Source organism: Pezoporus occidentalis, unplaced genomic scaffold, assembly GCF_034315485.1.
Source record: "Pezoporus occidentalis ecotype Australia unplaced genomic scaffold, CSIRO_AGI_Poc_V1 ctg19, whole genome shotgun sequence".
In the NCBI taxonomy this organism is placed as follows: Eukaryota; Metazoa; Chordata; class Aves; order Psittaciformes; family Psittacidae; genus Pezoporus; species Pezoporus occidentalis.
In genome coordinates, this window is record NW_026913748.1 from 5,244,498 (window position 1) to 5,263,783 (window position 19,286).

At 39.1% G+C, this 19,286-nt stretch overlaps 1 protein-coding gene across 9 annotated transcripts in view; it reads right to left on the reverse strand.

Moving 5' to 3' along the window:
• Positions 1-19,286, reverse strand: part of BICD1 (BICD cargo adaptor 1) — a 171,336-nt gene that overhangs the window by 80,019 nt on the left and 72,031 nt on the right. For all 9 annotated transcript variants that reach the window (XM_062616530.1, XM_062616538.1, XM_062616531.1 and 6 more), the window contains exon 2: positions 5,083-5,295. In XM_062616530.1, coding sequence (XP_062472514.1) covers positions 5,083-5,295 — 213 coding nt within the window. The remainder of the gene's footprint in view (positions 1-5,082; positions 5,296-19,286) is intronic.

Genomic DNA, 19,286 nt, shown 5'->3' on the forward strand with positions numbered 1-19,286 from the left:
TCTCCCTTTCTCATCTATTTTCAGAATGCAGATGTGGCCACTTAGCAGGTGGTTACGTTTCTGAAATGGCCACAGCTAGTAGTAACACTTCTTAGACTTACTCACCCAGCACAAGCACTCACACTTTGCATCATACATAGGTTCCTCTGAAAAAAAACGTCCAGGCTATCACACTCATATATTTCCTCACTAGTGTGAGGTACAAGATCTTTGTACTGCTGAAGTGAATAAAAGTTAAGCTATTGATTTCAAGGGCAGTAGGGCTGCACAACATCATCCTAGATTTTTTTTCTCCTAGTTTCTGCACATAATGCCTCGCTAATTTGTATTTTTCTCCCTACCCATTTTTTCACTGTTGTTTTTTCCCTGCTTTTGCCCAGGTCCATGCTGTTGCCATGCGTTAAAAACTGCCATCACATAAACCTTCATGCTCATCTGTTAACTCCTGGACTGCAGGTACCCAGGTGCCGATTTCTTTCCACAATCCCAGCAGGTGCTGCAGTGACATTTAGGAGCACACGCTATCAGTTTTAACCCTTTGATTCCTGACTTTACGTTATTCCTCCTCCTTTTCACTAGTTTTGCTGGGGAGAAAGAGCTGATCCATATCTGCCAGCCTCTTCAGCCAAAAGCATGTGTCTACCCACCCTCCCACAAGTCCCTAATCCTATTCTCATGACACCTACAAACTCAAATATGCACCATCATCTTTCACCTCCATTTTCTACAGTTTCACCTGTTTTCCTTCTTTGCTTCATGCTCTTTCCCCTCCAGTTGCCACCTGTTTTGAATCAGGTGCCCTGCTCCAAGGCATTCAGCCTACCCCTGGAGGAGAAGTATGATCTCATCACAATAACTTCCTGCTCCAACTTCTAAGTGGGGTCATCTGTGCTTGCATAACCACCTTTGTCAGTTATCAACTTCTCAAGGTAGTGATTTCGTTATCTTTATCCATCTATAAAGATTTTTCAGTGGCACAAATGAAAGAACCAGTCGTTCACATCCTGACTATAAGTAAACACAGACTTTTTAAATAGTAAAACAAAACCCAGAGAATTAGAAATTGAAAAAATATTGTACTTTAAAAATATATTTTCAAAAGAGTATTTTTTTAACATCTGTAATAAAGGCAGACTATTCATACGTGGTTAGAAAATGTTAAATGAGCTAATAACCATACTGATATCTCCACACAGAAAGGCAATCATAACACACAGATTTTGTAAATCTGGTCTCTGACCGCTAAAAAATTATATCTCTGGCCTCAGTTTTAAAATCAGTTTATTTTTTGATTACAACAGTTTTAAGAATCTCCAGACAAACTCCTACATCCCCTGTCTCAAGTCTTGGTGGGAAAAAAGAATAAAAAGGGTTACCTACTTTCCAAAATGTGTATTTTGTTTAGTTATGTGATAATAATATTCCTATACAAACCTCAAGGGATTTTTCTTGCATACAAAGTAATGCTGCTGGTGTTTTACTCTTTTGATCATTTTATCATGAATCTAGAAAGCCGTCTGTGTACAGAGATTCCTGGTGCATCCTTCACCATCAAGGTGAAACAAACGCTCAAGTTCTTAAAAAAAAAAAAAGTCTTTCTTTAGCACTGAGCATTAAAATCAGTTTCTTTGCTTTCCCAGACTGAGATGCATAATCTCCAGAGACCTGTGTGTGATACATTCCTTTTTATGGCAAAAGGGATCCAGGTCAAGCTCCCCTGCAGACATCAGCTGTGAATATACGGCAGATACTTGCAAAGAGGCATGAATTTTTTAAACTCCGGATCTGTGGAATTCCCAAGATTCCTAAAAGCCATCAGCATTCATGCGAGTGTATTCTGAGGGTTCACAAAATGCTCATACACGTTCATATGACTATGGATTTCTGTGAAAATTCAGGAAGCAGAATGTATTCAGCAGAGAATTCCCACGACAGACTAGAGAACGGAGAAACAATGAAGAAGCACTGACTGTGTTATTTAGGGATGTGGCAGCAATAACAGGGGTCATTTTCTGAAAACCTAGCTATCAGTCTTCAGTATCATAAGGGACTGAGTGCATGAATAAGTATCATAAATTTCTGTCATCTGTGCAAAAATGCTGCACACAACAGCTTTTCAAATCTTAAGTCTAAAGGTGAAAGCAGTGATTACCTGGGGGAGTTAGTTTACAACTAGAAAGCATATTCTTGGAGGGGGGGGGATTGGCAGGTGGGGAGGGATGGGAAGAGACAGGATACAGCCAGGTAACTTGAATCCAGAATCCATCTTTACATCACTCAGCTGCTCACTCAGCACAATCTCTCACATAAAGATCATCGTGGGCTGTTTTTTTTTCCCATGTATTTCTCTAACTAGATTTTCAAATAAAGAGAAAAATTACTTCCTCACTGTAGCAATCTACCTGTGGGAGGCTCTAATGACTGTCTTTACCCCAAAATGTACCAGACATGTAATATATTTTTTTCCCAACTTAGTGGTTGTCAAGATTAGGAGTAAACTAAGCCTGCCTTTAGGAAAAGCAGTACCCTGAACCAGGCAAAGTTCATAAACACTTACAGTAGAAGGGGATCTCATTTCTGAAGGCATTTGGACATTGCAGACATAGAATTTATGTTTTTGGACCAAGGCATACCGCACTGGGTACAAGGATAAGAATCCCTTAAGCACAAGGCAAAATACCAGTGTAATTCAGTGTGACAAGACCCCTAAGAACCCTGAGGCACGTGTCAATCACTCTCTCTCTCTTATTATATTCAAGTAATTCATCATAATAGTGTGTGGTGTCAGCTTGGTAACGAAGTGGCTGCACTAATCCCATTTATGTTTAAATTCATTGATTGTAGTTTCATAAAATAAAAGTTCAGCACAGTCAAGGACTTTGTACTCAGGGTCCCACATCATCTTAATAATAACAACCAGTTTATCAGCCTTATTTTTATTCCAGTAAATCCAATTCTTGCACTTTAATGAACTACTAGGGGTTGTTCGTATTTAACATTAGAACAGGAAATAATTGCAGCTGGTCTCACACTACGGGTTACTATTAACTCTAAAGAAATGAGGACAATCAATATTCTCGGGAGGACAAGTACTGAAACTGTCTCCTGAATAACTTGCAGATCAATAATCATGATAGAAAATGGAAGGGAGATTTGCAACTGAAGGAGTCCCAAGGAGACCCTAGAGAAAAGAACAGAGTACAAAGCCAAACATGTATTTTCTCTAACGTGGTTGTCCATTTGTGACTAAACCCCAGGTCATAAGGACCTGCAAGCTTTAACCAGATGGTTAGGTAGGTGTGTCAGCAGCTGGTTGCCTGCTACCATAAAGGTTTTAGGATATGATTTCAGGGTGAGTAGACATTAACTTGATTTGGGGGTTTGATTGAGGTTTGGTTTTTTTTATTACTGTTGTCAACCAGAGCAATAGCAATTACAATCACATATTTTAATTACAACTTGTACATAAATAGCATATATTTCTTACTGAAACCTGCTCTGTATTATGGGGAAGTCCAGTGCAACCATTAAATAAGAACGTTCAATGGGAGTAAAGGACTAAGATCCAGAGAGACCCTGTCCCAAACGTTTCTGTAGGTGTAAAGAATGCCATTCCACTCAGCTACAGAAAACATTATAAACTTTGTTAATTTGTTAAACACATATGAAAGAATCACTTCCCAGAATCACTTAGGAAAGATCTTTTCCAGCAGCTGGACAGTGGGGAAAGCCCGTGTGTCTAAGCATTCCTGAAGAACACGAGGAAGATATGGGGTGATTTCCAAGTGCTGCCTTCCCATGTATGTAGTTGCTGTCTTTAGAAAACTGAAGTATATAAGGGAAACAGCAAGACTGGCATGAACGAGGTACGAATGTGTGCATGAAAGCACTAGAAGAAATGGCAGAAGGATAAAAGAAGAGTGTGGTGAATTGATGGCACCTTAATGAACAGGCCATCAAGATCACAGCACACTCATGCGTAACTTCTCAGACACTCAGGTTGCAAAAACAGCTTACACCCAGAGGAGCAGACTGGAGAGCACCAAATAGATCAGCAGTGTTGCACAGGGACTCACAGGAGTGGCACGAGCCAAATATCAGTAAACGTTATCTTCTTCAGGGAACAAAAGACACATGCAAAGTGAACACATCGTCACAAATCTAGGAGGAAGCCAGGACAGGTGATGAGGACTTGATAGTTAGTATTCCTTATCCTCCATTTCACTGTAATTAATGCTGATCAGAGTGGTGGGACACACCACTTAGTGAGTCTAAGATGTGTGCATTTAACAGTCCAAGAAAGTGAGCAAGAGCCAATTTGCTAGCAAAGCTGAAGGAAACAGAGCCACCTTCCTCTCATGCATGGTCTTTGTGCTGAGCTTTGCTACATGAGTTATGCAAATTAACTGTCAAAACAGAAAGACTAAGCTAGTAAAATTATATCAGTCCTCTGCTAACTGGGATATAGAAACAATAGCAAATAAAAAGACCTGCTGTCTAAAGTTCCAGATTTCAAGGAAAAAAAAAGACAAATTATTAAATATTACTAAATTCTCCATTGAAATTAATCAATGTCCAATATGTCCCAAATGGCCATTTGGCTTCCTTACTGTTACCCATTTTCCAAAGATGAGCATGCATTTTAATTTTGCTTTGCAGTAGAAGAAAACTGGTGAAAGTTTTATCTACTTCTAGCCAATCCAGAAAGCCTGAGAAATGATGTAAATGTTGAGAAAGAGAGGAGTTGCATGAATATCCGAGGTGTGCAGAATATGTGCTTATGTAAAATTCACTTACATGTAGGGAGTATTAAATAGAATGCAAAATTCTAGGAGAGCTTTGGAAATATCTTCCTGAATCAGGTTTTATTATACTGAGGGGATAGGGGGTGTTACTGTTGTTTAAAAATAAGAATTTACATTTTTTCCTTTCTAAATTACAGCCCTCTCAGGTATTTCTGGGATGATCAAAGACTGGTAGGTGAGTGTTTTTACTTCTTGTAGCATTTTCATGACTCACAGCAATGCCATCCATGATACCCCAATAAAATTCAGCCCTTTGCTCCCTGCACACCCCAGTTACCTCTTTCAAGTCTTGGACAATAGCAGTGAGTCTCTCATTCTCTGCCTGAACATTGGTGACCACTGCCCTGCTCTGCTTCAGCTCGTTCTGCATCTCCAAAATCTTCCCAAGGTAATAAGCTTCTTTTGATGCAGATTCCTGGAGGAGAGTTTCTTCACGTGTTTCACCATCTTCAGCCACTTTGCGGTGAATCGAGAAGGACTGTCCAAATGCCTGCAAGAGGAAAACAGCGCACAGTGTAAAACTACTGAAGCCCTAGAAAAATTATCAACAATAATCAGCAGCTGCATAGCCAGAGGGAATTAAACAGCTCTGTGAGTCCCAAACTCTGATCTAATAAGTAATGCCTTAGCACCTTCCTTGCAGCTGAGGGCCACCATCTCATTTAGCTGAAATGAAGCCTCTCCAAGCTCATTTGCAGTGTGGATTTATGGCCCATATCCAGGCAACCTCCACTGAGATCAGGATGGTGCTCTGCTAACTAGCCATTAATTAGCATCAATGTTTAACTCTCTTGCATGAGGCCAGCTGATAATTCACCAGTTCCTTTCTTCTCTAGTTCTGCAAACTGTGTTTGTTTCTAAAGAGCTTGAAAGGCTGAAAAATCCTTCTAAATTGCTTTCCATTTTTAACAATCGTTTATTACAGGAGCTGACCCCCTGCTATAGAAAAAAGCTCCCATAACTTGAGAGAAAGATAAATGAGCTGAGTACAAGCAGTGACCATCCACACTGCTCTTAAGCTAAACACAAGAGTTCGACAGCTCCTTTATTTCATTTGTACTCAGTGTTTCCACTTCTGCTGAAAAGAAACAATAATCTAGTTCCAACCCACTGCCATGGTCTAGGCCAAGCACTAGACCAGGTTGCTAAAAGCCTCATCCAGCTTGGGCTTGAAGACTTCCAGGGATGGATGGGGCATCCACAACTTCTCTGGGCAACCTATTCCAGTGCCTCACCACCCTAATAAAGAATTTAAAAGCAAAGTACAAGCCACAATAGTAGAAACGATGCTTTCATCTAGCTATGAAACGCAGAGGGGAAAAAACATGCAATAACCTAACAACATTAAAAAATAATGTAATAACACAAAATAGAATAAAAATAGTAATAAAATAATACATAAGGCAAAATAACATCAAACCCCGTTTAATTTGTATTGCCTTTAAAAACAGACATTTGGTTGAAAATGACAGGGCCTAATTCTGGAAAAAGACAAAAGAAGGCCTCTAATGTTAAGAATATTTAGCCTAACATAGGCAAAAGCTCTCTCATACATTTTAATTCAAAAAGAGTATTTTTGAATTATTTTTTTTTCCCCAGTATGGTAATCTGTGTCACTGTAATATATGTTCTTTCAGAGGGAAATTCTCCACAAAAGCCTAATTTCTACCCAGTTCTATGAAACCACAAAGCACAGTACACATTTGTACCCACTGCAAGCAGTGGCCTCCTTTACCTTCCAGTTGATAAGATCTACTTGCCAAATGAAATCCATTGTTTTACTGCCACTATTTATAGCCTCTCAGAACATGTTCTAAGTTTTACTGGCACTAGAACTGAAGCAGTCCCTTAGAAACTTCAAAGCAAAACCCTGTTCAAAAACTTCTTAGCTTATAAGTGTACTTCACTTAGAGAATCCTGTGAACTCAGCATTAAAGGATTCTAAAAATATTCACTAATGTCCTAACCCAGCTGTCTCCTCAAAAGACTGTAAGGTACTGAAATAGCAAGCATCAGCAACTTGCCAAATAGGATTTTTCAAATAACAAGAAATCCAGTTTAATGAAACTGTTAAGGACTGATTCAGTCACTGTATCTGTAAATCTAAGAAGACTGTTTCAGGAACACTGCTAATAAATTATATCTTACCCTACATACTTATGTTCAATGGCTGACTGTTCCTAACTTGAGACAGAGCAAAAAGCATCAGTTTAATAAAGACTCTACAAGACAAACGTAAAGGCTAGGGGAAAAATCAAAACACAGAAGGACAGCAGGTGGTACTGACAGGTCTGGAGAAGCTCATGAAGCAATGGGAACTGGAGCCCACTCTACCAGAGAACAATAATGAAAGCACTATGGGCACATACTAGTACAGAGTGACGATGGCCTTCCAAGCGCATAGTATTTTTATCTCAAATGTACGTTGAATGTGTATTTTAGCATGTGTGATGCTTGAGAATGACCAAGAATACAGATTCTGGGGAGGATGCACAACATAACAGAAAATCCCTGTGTAGTTAACATTTCCTTGTACCTATGTCTATAGAAAATGTCAAGGAAATAATTCAAGCATTTTTTCATATGAGCACAAATTTGAACACTACTGTATATTATACTATGCAATTTTTTTCTTAAACTGCTATGTCTACAGTATGTCAAAAATCAGGGGAAAGAGAGACAGGAAGCATATTTCTCTTTCCATATCAATGTAAATTACACAGATCCAAGTAACAAGGAGAGGAACACCAGATGACTTCTATAATTAAAAAGCAAGCAAAAATTCCTGCTTCTGTATTTCATGGTCTGTATAGTTTAAACTTTCCAGATATAACCATTTAAAGCCTTCCATGAGATTGGTCACTTTTAAATGAAGCCATACATTAATATTTTTAAGCTGGTAGATATATATTTGTTCTATTTTATGTTTAATAATTTGCTTAATATTTTTACGTATTTATAAAAACCTTAAAACCTTGCTATGATATAAATATTTCAGTTAACTGGGCTCATTTATTTCACTGAAGCCATCCCTATAATTGGAAAAATGAGTCGCCTGAAAAAAATTTCCAGGTCAACTAACTTCATAAGAGGCATGAGAGTTGCCTTCCAATGACCACCTGTTTCCAGGCCTAGAATGTGATGATACGCCTCGCATCACTGCTTCACATGAACACCATGCCAACAGAATGAACAGGCTGCAGCCTGGGAGAGCTGGAACAGCCCACTTTAGCCTTCACAGTTACCTTCTGAGCATGTTGGACATGAAGTCAAAAGGACTGTGGAAATAGCTTTCTTTTGACACCACATGACACCAAGTGAGAGGAAGAATCATCTTGCAAACACAGAGCAGATGTTCCGTCTCTTCACTACTGAAGAAGATACTGATATTTTGGTCAGATATTTATACTGAAAGTGTATAATCTGTCTCCTGGAGAGATGCTGTTTCTACCTAAAAGTACATTTTCACCCATATTAGTACAGCATCAGCTTCTTCTTAAACCAAATTTCAGGTGATGCCAAGATGGTAAAAGCAGGGGCAAGCTCTTCAGTGCCATTCCATATTTTCAACTTTGTTAGGACAAGTATGTCAACATATGCTACAGAGTTCTCTGACCCAGCCACAAAGAAGTAACTAAAAAAGCAAAGAACTGCAGTTGTAACTGTAGGAATGGTACCCACCTTGTGTGGTTTCTATGATAGCATTTTGAATAGTTGCTGTATTGTATCTTGCAGATGCATTTCTTTTCAGTATGGCGCTGCCTGCTTGGTATGACTACTCATTAAAACCACCTAGAATTCACTACTGGTCCCTTGGTGGCAATCACATTGCAGAGCTTTTTTGACAAAGTACATAAACTTCACTTCTTACTATTCCCTTTAGAAACCTGATCCCTGCTTTAGGCACATTAGTTGAAGTCACCTACAAAGACTGAGATACATTTACTGTTTTGACAAAGACTGTCCTAACAGAGACCAGGCTGAATTTCACCATATACTCATCCCATCACCTCTCTCAAGACTTTTCTTGAAAGGATGCTCTTGACTGAATTAGGAGCTACATTTTTTGTAAACTGGTCATAAGAGCTGAGTAACAAGACACCAGTAAGCACTGTATATATATTCTGAGACTTAAGAACTGTATTACAGTTTCATGACTTTTTAGGGTTGTCTCAAAATTTGAATTTTGAGAACAATAAAATAATGATCAGCATTTGAGTGCATGATAAAGGAGCAAAAGTGGGCACACACAGGGAAGAAGTCAGTCTGATCATGGAGGAAGGTGAAACTTCAGAGGAAAAGGCTATTTGCCATTGAACTCTAAATAACCCCATATGGAAATTCCAGTGTCAGACTCAAACTAGCATGAAAGAGCTAACGTAGTGAAACAAATGGGTACAGATTTGTAAAAGAGCAATAGAAAAATGTGGGTGTTCCAAACAACATATCTAAGGATACTTATATGACAAATATAAACAGCAATAGAAAGCTACTGTGCAGTGAGTGACATGAAATTACGTCTGTAAAACAAAAATTATGTTTAGCACTTGAAAAAAAAAAAAAACAAAAAGGAAAAAAGAAGCTGAAAGTCTAATTTAGGTGTAGAAAGCAGCACATATGCAAAAGATCAACTGAAAACATATACAGATAATGAAGGATGCTATTTCTGAGTTTCAGTTTTATTTTCACTACCCACCTCCTGGGGCAGGAATTCTGAAGTGCTTGCACAGAAATTCACTTTTCTAGTGTGTGATGATTAATAAGCAATAAAACATGACCTGACTGCTACCAGAATGAGCAGACAGCCTACCTTTATGGCTTTGACATGTAATGTAGTTTACCTGATGCATAATGCAACATTGAGCTTTTTTCAAATGATTACCTATTTCAACTTGCTGTAAAGCAGAATGCATTATGTATTAGTTACCTCCACACTCCTAACACAAAAGCAGGGAAGAAACAGCTTGGGATTACCCAAGAGGGCAGCATATTTCCTTCCAAATGTCAGTATGGCCCCACAAATGCTACAGATGCCTAACTGGGGTTAGTGTCAAGGACAGGCTTTACTTCATGGCCCAACTTGAACGCTCATGAATATTCCCTTAGTCACTTGCAATTCCACATCTCTTTCAGATAAGAGATTTCTGGGTTTTTTTCAAGCTTACTATATTTTTTTTTTCCTTTCTTCACAATTCATTAACCAAAGCTCAGGGCTCTCTGACATTTTTCTGCTAAGGGTCAATCAGTGGCAGACATAGGTCCCCTCTAGGCAAAGCTGAGCTGACTCTAGCCTAGCCCTTCCCTCAAAATCAGCTGGTACAAAACTGCCTCCCCCTTCCCCAAGTATGATATGGCTCCATTTATACAAATTTCCTTAACTTACCTCCAGTATTTTACACCCTGCTCACCTGAATGCTCCTGAATTCAACCTGCACATAGCATTTGCTTTCCTAGTAAATCAAAGCCAGCATTCATCCTAACTGGAAATCTCTCTCTCCATAGGCTTTCTTACAGACAAATGCCCAGTGCCCCGTTCTGATCACTTGGCTGTTTGCCATTCCCTGCCCCCTCACACTTTGGGTACACAGATGATCCAGGGTCTTGGACAAGGGCTGTGTTTTATTCTTCAAGCACACAGGAGTCTAAACCCAACTGGAGTTTCTTGGCAGCATTGCAGTGCAACAGCAAACAACAGTGCCCTTGCAGAAGTGACTTCATGTAGTTGACAGGATCTCCTGATGTTCATTTAAGATGGCTGATGGAGGACAACAGGTTTCCTTTCGGAACTTAATCCTGAAGCAACTGAAGTCTTCAAATGCAAACAGTAGGCATATTGCAGTCAAAACAGATCCATGCTTAACGATAACAGAAGAAAAAATTTAATAGGTACCATGTGGATGGACAGACCATGCAGGGAAGCAGACTGAAAACTCAAAACCAGACTCAGAACACAGCCTGAATTAGCATGGGCGTACAGGCAAGAATACTAGACTTTTGGGTTGACATTTTCAAGTTGAAAACACCTTGTTGTTTTACAGCTACAGAAGTGTCCCATTTGTCTGGTTCCTCCTGTTTTCAGGAAAGCAGGATGCTGAACTCTCCTATGGAGAGGCAGAAGATAGAAAGATGCTTGATCCCATCGCTAATTCCTACTTCAGCTTAGAACAGCAAACAAGGTTCTAGGTCCTAGACTTAACTAGACACACTCCCACAGCTCCACACTTTCCCCAGTCAAAAAGAAACAGGAGATAACTGATCAAAATTTTGTTGTACCTGAGAACTGTCTAACCACTGATAATTTCCTAATTACCAGAGTCAGGATGATCAGGTTTATGCACTCAGCCATACAACATGAATAGGATTTTGTTTTACTTCATATGCCCCATCTTAGAGAAAAAAACTAAATGTTTTTTTCTGTGTTTGAAGCAAGTTGACAAACTCCCATTTCCTTATTTGTTCTTATGTGATCAGTCTGCCTTCTGAAAAAAGTGAAAATTAAAGAACAGTTGTTTTCAATTCATGCTTTGCTACAAACACTTGATATGACCTTCAGGAAATTGTTCCTCAACTTCCTGTTTGGAAAATGTTGGAAAAATCTGCTACACAGTGGAAAGGACCGTTATGATAAACTGACTCACCACCTGAGATATAATATACTACAGTGATGAGCACAGCATAGGGTAACTATGATAAATTTGTAAATGCTACTTAAAGAAGCTATTTTATTTCCTCCTAAAGGCAAAAAGCATTTAACTTCATTTCCAAATACCAGCTTAATTAATCAACTCAATTCAATAATAATGCAAATGCTGGTGCGACAGTAAAGTCATGTAAGTTAATAACTGCACGAGAGATTTAACGTGCAAAAAAGACTTGCAAACCAATCTGCTGGAGGTTTGATCTATGCCAGAAATACTGAGATCAGACATACGGAAAACATAAGTAATACTGAGACAGTTTACAGAAGCAGAGCAGCAGGACAAAAGTCAACAATTCACAGTCTTTTCCCCAAGGAAACTTTGGATAAAAGTATGCACAATGTGGACGTCTTGTGTTTGTTCTCAGTAGATCCCTACAGTGTCTAAAGGCTTGTTGACATTCATATATCAGATGCTAGTCAACAAAGCCTTCAGAAAGAACTAAGCATTTACATTCAACCCAGCTACAGACATGGCCATGCTTCTGCAATCCTAGTGCATATTGTGCTGATCTCAATCAGTATGCCACAGTGTGAGGCCTTAGGCAACCATCCTGCTTTTTTATAAATATCCCTAAATGTAATGGTTGGGAAACATTTATAGACAAGAAGAAAGCACTACCATAAAAATGAACGTTCAATACTAACCTTCATTGTTCATCAGCAATCCAGTAGAAGAGGGAATTAATGTCTGTTTAATTGCCTTTAACAGTACTCTAGGATTTAAATTCCCTGTCCTAAGCCTTCTCTCTAGGCACAGAAAGTACAAGAAAGGGGAAGCTTGCAACAAAGAGCACCACTTATCTACAACTAATTAGTTTCATGCTGTTGATTTTAAATCAACTCCTTACAAAATGAGTATGACCAATAATTAAATTATGCCCATAAACAAAATAATTCATGCATTATTAATGAAACATAAGGTGACTTAAAAATCTGCACCAATGTCTATATTGGTGCTTATATGAGTTTGCACTACTATGAGGCCAACCTGTAGCTATTACAAAATTCCAATTAAAACCAATAGAAGCATTACCAGAACAAACACAGAAGACTAGTTTTATTTATTTATCTATTTGTTTATTTTTAACAAAATGTGTCTGAATTCCTCAGAGGTTCTATTACCTTTGCCGTAAACAAAATCCTACATTTAACTAAAACTGTTTTGTTTTTTTTCTCTTTTCTGACTGCTTTTCTTTTTTTTTTTTCCTGTATTTTTAACTAGGAAATGACTGAAATAATTGCAATTCCTTCCCTTGCATTTGCTTGAAAAAATTTGCCTCTCCTAGAAGAGAGGGGAGGAAATAAGGAACAGGGACATAACCATGTCCTAGATACAGATGCACATCAACCAGTGAAGTTAGATGGAGCAACAAAAGAGGAAACCACTTCTTGCACATTAGAGAAAAAAATAATGGCAAAATTCTATACCAGTGTCTGCTGCAGATGTAAGGAGTATGCCTTAACACAAGTACAAAATATGATGAGTGGAAAAAGTGTAATTATATTGTCATAATATTAGGTTTGTGCTAACTTTCAAGCACATATATACAATTTAAAAAAATAACTCATTGCTATTTTCCCACACCATCCCTGAATAACAGAACTATTTACATACCTGTAGGCTACCTGTTTCCTGAATCACCTGAAAGCTTTAAACTAGGTGGGCCCCACACTTTGGAATGGATTCTGAGGTTTGGTATTCTTCTGCTGCAAAACACTTTGCTGTGCTTACATATATCCTGGAAGCAACAGAACATTGATTTTATTTATACCCTCTTTTTACAGTGTCTTTACTATTTTCTTTTGATTAAAGAAAACAGGGATTTAAACCTATGTATTCTGAGTTTATGGTAAGTGGTAGTATTCTTGCCAAGCAGCAAAATGAAGGATTTTCTTTCCTAAGAATAGGAAACTCATCTTCTTGAATAAGAAAACAAGAAATACAGATACAAATTTGTCTTCAAAGGACTGTAAAATATCACTCTTGGGTAGACGTTGCCAGGCTCAGAATACTTCTCTTTGTCATACAAACAAAAACAGAGGTAAACTATAACATCCCAGTCCTCATAAATGCTCTTTTTTTCCAACAATTTGCAATGCCCTCTTTGAACCTTTCCATGAACTTCTCAAGATACTGGTTTCTATAGGGTTTTTTAAACAAAAAAAGAGAGGGGGATTACTTGTCTCTCAAAAAGAAGCATCTCTTTAGATGCCTCTCCCCTCTCACCAGTGGGCTGCACCTAGAAAACACCAAACTGGCTGTGACTAGTTCTTTATTACCCTGCTTGTAATATGACCGAAGCGCAGACCTGCTGAGCTAACAGCATTCAGATGGGTTTCTTAGGAGATCCACTCCCAGCATGCACAATGGTTCACACTATGGAGCCATCCAGTAGCATACTATTCAGAGAAGTAAGAGCCAAAGCTGTGTGAAGAGCTGCAGAAGGCTCTGTCAGCCCCAAGCGATCAAACAACAAATTAGAAGCATGTTATCAAATGCAAAGCAACATGTGGGAGTAAAAGGAGGAGACCTAACTCTACAGACACAGCAATGTGCTTTATTTAACGCTCACTTCAATAGCCCTGTGAAACAAGCAGCCCAGGAAGAGCAGTGGTCAGAAAGACAAAACGAGTTTCATTGCTGGGGGTGCCTGAAAGGTTTTCTAGAGGAGAAACCTCTAGATGCATACAACTGACCTCTGCTTGAGAGAGAACTGACTTCTGGATTATCTCAAGGTTCACTGATGCTTGGGGTCTGAGACTTTTCATGCTGAAGTACATGCTTTTCTGCCTGGATTAAGGTAGGCCAAAGGCCGAGATGTTTTGGGATCTGGAGCACACTGCATACAAGCAGAGAATGAAGGAACTGGGTTCGTTTGGCACAAATAGGAAAGGTTAATGGAGAGACATACTTGCATTCATTCTGCTGCTGCCTGAAGGTAGAGAAGACACAAGTCAGAGGTGCACAGGAAAAGAGCAGGAGGCAATACCTCAACCTAAAACCAAGGAAAATCTCACAAGACAAAGGGAAATTCACTTTAGGCACAGCATCAAATTAAGTGCCCAGATTGGCTGGGCAATTTCCATCCTTGGAGACTTTCAAAACTTGCCTGGGACAAGACTCTGAGCAACACCCAACTTTGAGCTTCAAGCAAGTGATAGACAAGATCATCTTCAGGAACCTCTTCCAAGCTAAATTATGTTATGATAAAGGGAGCAACTCCATGTGATGGAAGGTCTGGTACAGACCACACTTTGCACAGGCCATACAGTTGAAAGAGCTGACTCACAGTTGGCCATTTTCTTGGCTGTCTTCAACACCAGTCTGAAAATGAAAACGACCAAAAGCAAGACCACTGTGGTTTTACTGTAACAAACAAATCTGATTATTTAAACGGAGCAATCAGACAGGAAATGTCAACACCAGGAGAGCTGATTTCAAGCACAAATGGGCCTTGATTTTTACTTATTTGCAACATGAGTATTCTTAACCAGTTTTATGATAACTGTCATAAAAATCAGCGCCTGAGAATAGGCCTCAGTCTAAGCAAAAGTCATAGCAACTAGAGAAGACATAGCTCAGATTTATAGCAGTCAGGGCAGTAGAAGATCTTCCAAACTGCCAAAATCTCATGAAAAACGCCACTTACAAAATTCATGTGTCTTGTATACCCCATTCATATTTATTAGTACTTATTAAAGTCCTAGTTCGTCTGCCATCACTTGTATTCCTACTCTCTGCAGTTCTTTATGAGAATTATCACAGCAGTTTTGACTGCTCCATAGGTAATTAATGAGAATAGGCTCTCTCCTTGTGACCACAGAAGACATACTTGCCACATCAGCATGTGGCAAACAGAGTTGTGCTTAGTACAATTAGCTTCAACAATGGAGTGCAAGGAAAGAACTGCATGTTTCAGTTCCTAGAGCTGCAGTACTTGAGGGGAGGTTTGCGGGAGGGCACACATCAGCTTTCAGAAAAATAATCTCTAATGTGGGGTCTTAAGAAAGAAAAACAATTCAGAGATTTATGCTGCTTCAAGCATTTCTATAACCTTCTAAAAATTCAAGTTGGAAAAATCTCTAAATAAAAGCATGCCCTTCAGAACAAGAAGCCAAAATTACAGACCTCTCCTTTATTTTCAAAGGAAGGTTTAATTAGAGTGCTGCCAGCCACAGATTTACCATAAGGAACTTTATGCTTCCATTAGCATTGACCAATGCAGCACACACAACTATTTCACACAATGCTATTGCAGCTGGGTGCTTACTGCAAGTGCTGGATAATCTCATGCCTCCAGAACAAGTGAGACTTTTTAAGGCATATGGTGGTACTGATAATCATGTTACAGCTACAACAGCTTGGCTACTTAATAAAAAAAAAAAAAAAAGTGAGACTTAAAGAATGGGATTGCCATAAATTGTCTTCACTCTAATCCTTAGGGAGCTTTAACTCATTTTGTATATGGTAAGGAAAGAAAAACCCAAACAAACCCAAAATATCTATCAAAAAACCCTGCTCATTTATTCAACCAAAATAAAGACAGTGACAAAAGGAGTTTGCTGTACACTGCTGACCAGTGGATCTACTAATGAGGAGAGGGATTCATCTTGCCTGTGAGGCTGTGTGAGAAGGTTGATGGCCTGGCACTCTTCCAAGTACTACTGCATCCACACCAAACATATCTGTCTAAAGCCAACCTAATGATAAATTGAAGAAGGCAGACCATGCCCCATGATGTGCATTTGTATACCTACTTGTCTTAGTGCAGCAGCGCTCCAGACTGATGAGGATCCCATTTGTCACCCCAACATAAGAAAAAAGCAGTAGTCCAATGAAGATTTAGCTCGATAGGCAAGAAATCTGCAATCTAAGCTATTTGTCCAGGCATAGCTCTCCCAGTGTTTTTGACTAAGGACTTGGCTGTACCTAGTACTACTTGCTTTTTGCCACATGAACACAGAGGAAGGTAGCTGCAGCAACAGTGGGGTTTGAAAACCACATGCAAGCCAGTGAGATCAGGAATCAGCAGACAATACCCAGGCACATTTATAGAATAGGCCTGTCTTACCTCAGACAAAAATCTTAAGTAGCTCTCAGCTTTATTCTGTAACATAGCTTTAAACGCATAACATGGCTTGATGATGAAAACTGTTTGTGAAATGTTGTCTCACAGTGAGCAATCGGCAAATTTTAAGAGGATAATATGCTTTTGTTTTGCCAGCAGCTTTGTCTGAGTGACTTATCTTCCAGACTGTAAAATAATAGCATAAGCCTATGTAAATCAAGCATCCATGCCTTACATAGGTCTACTGAAAAAGAAACCAAGCTTTCACTGGCTTTAGTAGAGCCTAGATTTTCACCCTGGCTATTTATTCCTGAATGATATACTGTATTCTGGCTCCTGATTCACTATACTTGCTCATGTGGAAATCTCAAGCAAATTGGAAACAGTTTAAACAACTGTTGAAAATCAGCAACAGCTGTCAATCTCAGCTCTTTCAGAGTCAGTCCTGTTTTCACAGAGGTTTTTAAACTACTTCACCAGCATCATCAGAGTTTTCCCTTTAGAGTCTTCCTTCTCACAACAGCAATTTTTGTGGAACTGAAAGTCTTCTGTCCACCCTTGACACCTGTCTGTGGGAACAATGCCCATGCTCAGGCAGAGCAGAGGATCAGCAACACAGACAGGAGAATACCCCAGTCAGCAGCTAGAGATGGAGTGCTTAGCTAGCAAGCTAAATCTGTCACAGCACCGGATGCTGGAGCTTTCCTTTTCTTTTCCAGAAAGGAAGCTTTCACACATCTCTGAACTTGATACTTAGCACACTGTAAAGGAATGTATTCCAGTCTGAGTCAGATGGCCATTTGCACAGTTGCAATATTGGAATGCAAATACCAATACTTCCCACAAATTATTCAGGTGAATTACTTCCTACTCTTCTCAAGAGATTTAAAACAAAAGTATTAAGACCAGTACAAAAGAAAGTATCTGTGTTTGTGTGCACATATGCTCACATGCACACCATAAGAAGCAACAGAACATGGGTTGAAAGGAAGTCAGCAGTTATCTGCTACAGAGTGCCATATATGTGATTTCATGTAAAATAAAAAGGAAGAACAAACTGGCCTAAAGATAAAGCGTCAAGATAATGAAGAACAAGACTGGAGCCATAAAATACCCCTTTAAGAAAAAGAGCACTGAGAAAAATCAGGATTTTTGTGGAGGAATGAAACAAAATATGAGGTATGATATCAAAACCACCACCCACTCCTAACACATTCAGTCAAAAACCATTTTGTCACTGTCAGTGAATAAGAACTCAACACATATGATGAGTATCCAATATCCACTCTCCTGTGTGACACAAAAGACCCTGATATGACTACTGGTGCACACATACATGTCTTTGTTCTTGAAAGTAGGTGCATATGAGAGTGAATGAAACCTGTAACAGAATAGGTGTGGGTAGAACAAAGTCAGGCATCTTAGTGATTTTGTAAAATGAGCACCACCCACCCCCTCCATAAGGTCTGCAAAAGCACTGAGTTTGCCTCACTTTGTAGATAGCTTTTAGAAACAAAAAAGTGTACCTATCTCTCCATCAATGACTCATTACAAGACCTCTTCAGCGTAGTTACCTGAACTATGCTGGCTTCACTGTGTGAGTCAAACACAGCAGGTATTTTGCCCAAAGGCATACATCACAATTCACAAGCTTTTATTCATCCTTCAATGTTGTAGTGGTACATCTGGAAGTCTGTGGTACAAGGAGTTGGTGAATCATACACACCCTTGCTTCCTTCTCACCTATGCAGGTGTACTCTGGATAGCCTGTGTCACCAACCAGCCATGGCAGAGTAGCCACAACTACTCACAAGGAGGGATGCAAGATTGACATCTCTCTATATATAGCTTCCATCCTTTATTGAATAACTTAATTAATCAGCTTTAAGCATGGGGTCCCTTTCTTAGTGAGATACCCAAAGAACCAGGAGCTCCCAGTGCAAAACAAGTGATCATAAGCAGTTTCCATTTATTGCTAGCCTCTCCTACTCCATTATGAAACATTTTCATTACCCAAAGAACGTTTCTAATTTACATTTGCAGGTTAGACTGAATCATATCTGATGACCCATTAGATGAAAAATACTATCACACCATGACATGATGAAGCTGCTTATAGGGATGCTTGTTTTCCATTCATTGATTTACAAACAGGCTTTAGAGAACATCAGACAAATCTGCATTGGGAAGATATGTCAGTTAATTGAAGTATTTTAACATAAGAAGACAGACAGCTTCCTCCTGAATCCCACTTTGAGGCAACTCTTGAGAGGGTCGATGATTTCTTTTATTAATGTTTTTTTAAGCCTACATATCCACAAACATCTTGAACTTGAACCTCTGAACTGCAGCACATGTACAAATGCATTTGTAGGAAACACCAATAGAATAAGATACACAAAGTGAAAAGGACATTGTGTCAAAGACAACATTTCTTTTGCAAACAATTCATACGTATTCCTTTGTGCCAAAATACAGCTATAAGAACCATTACTGTTGGAAATTCATAAGCCAGCCTTTTAAAGACACTGGTGACTCCATATAACATCTCTGCAGAAGACGTTTAAGTCAAACTTCACTTTCAAGTCTCTGTGTACATAGAGGGGGTCATCCCAGAACAAACAAAAGCCTCCCCACCTAAATGACCCTAGGAAACTGGATGCATGTGTGCTCCTCAAGACAGTTTTGAAAATCCTGTAAGTAGAGCTGTGT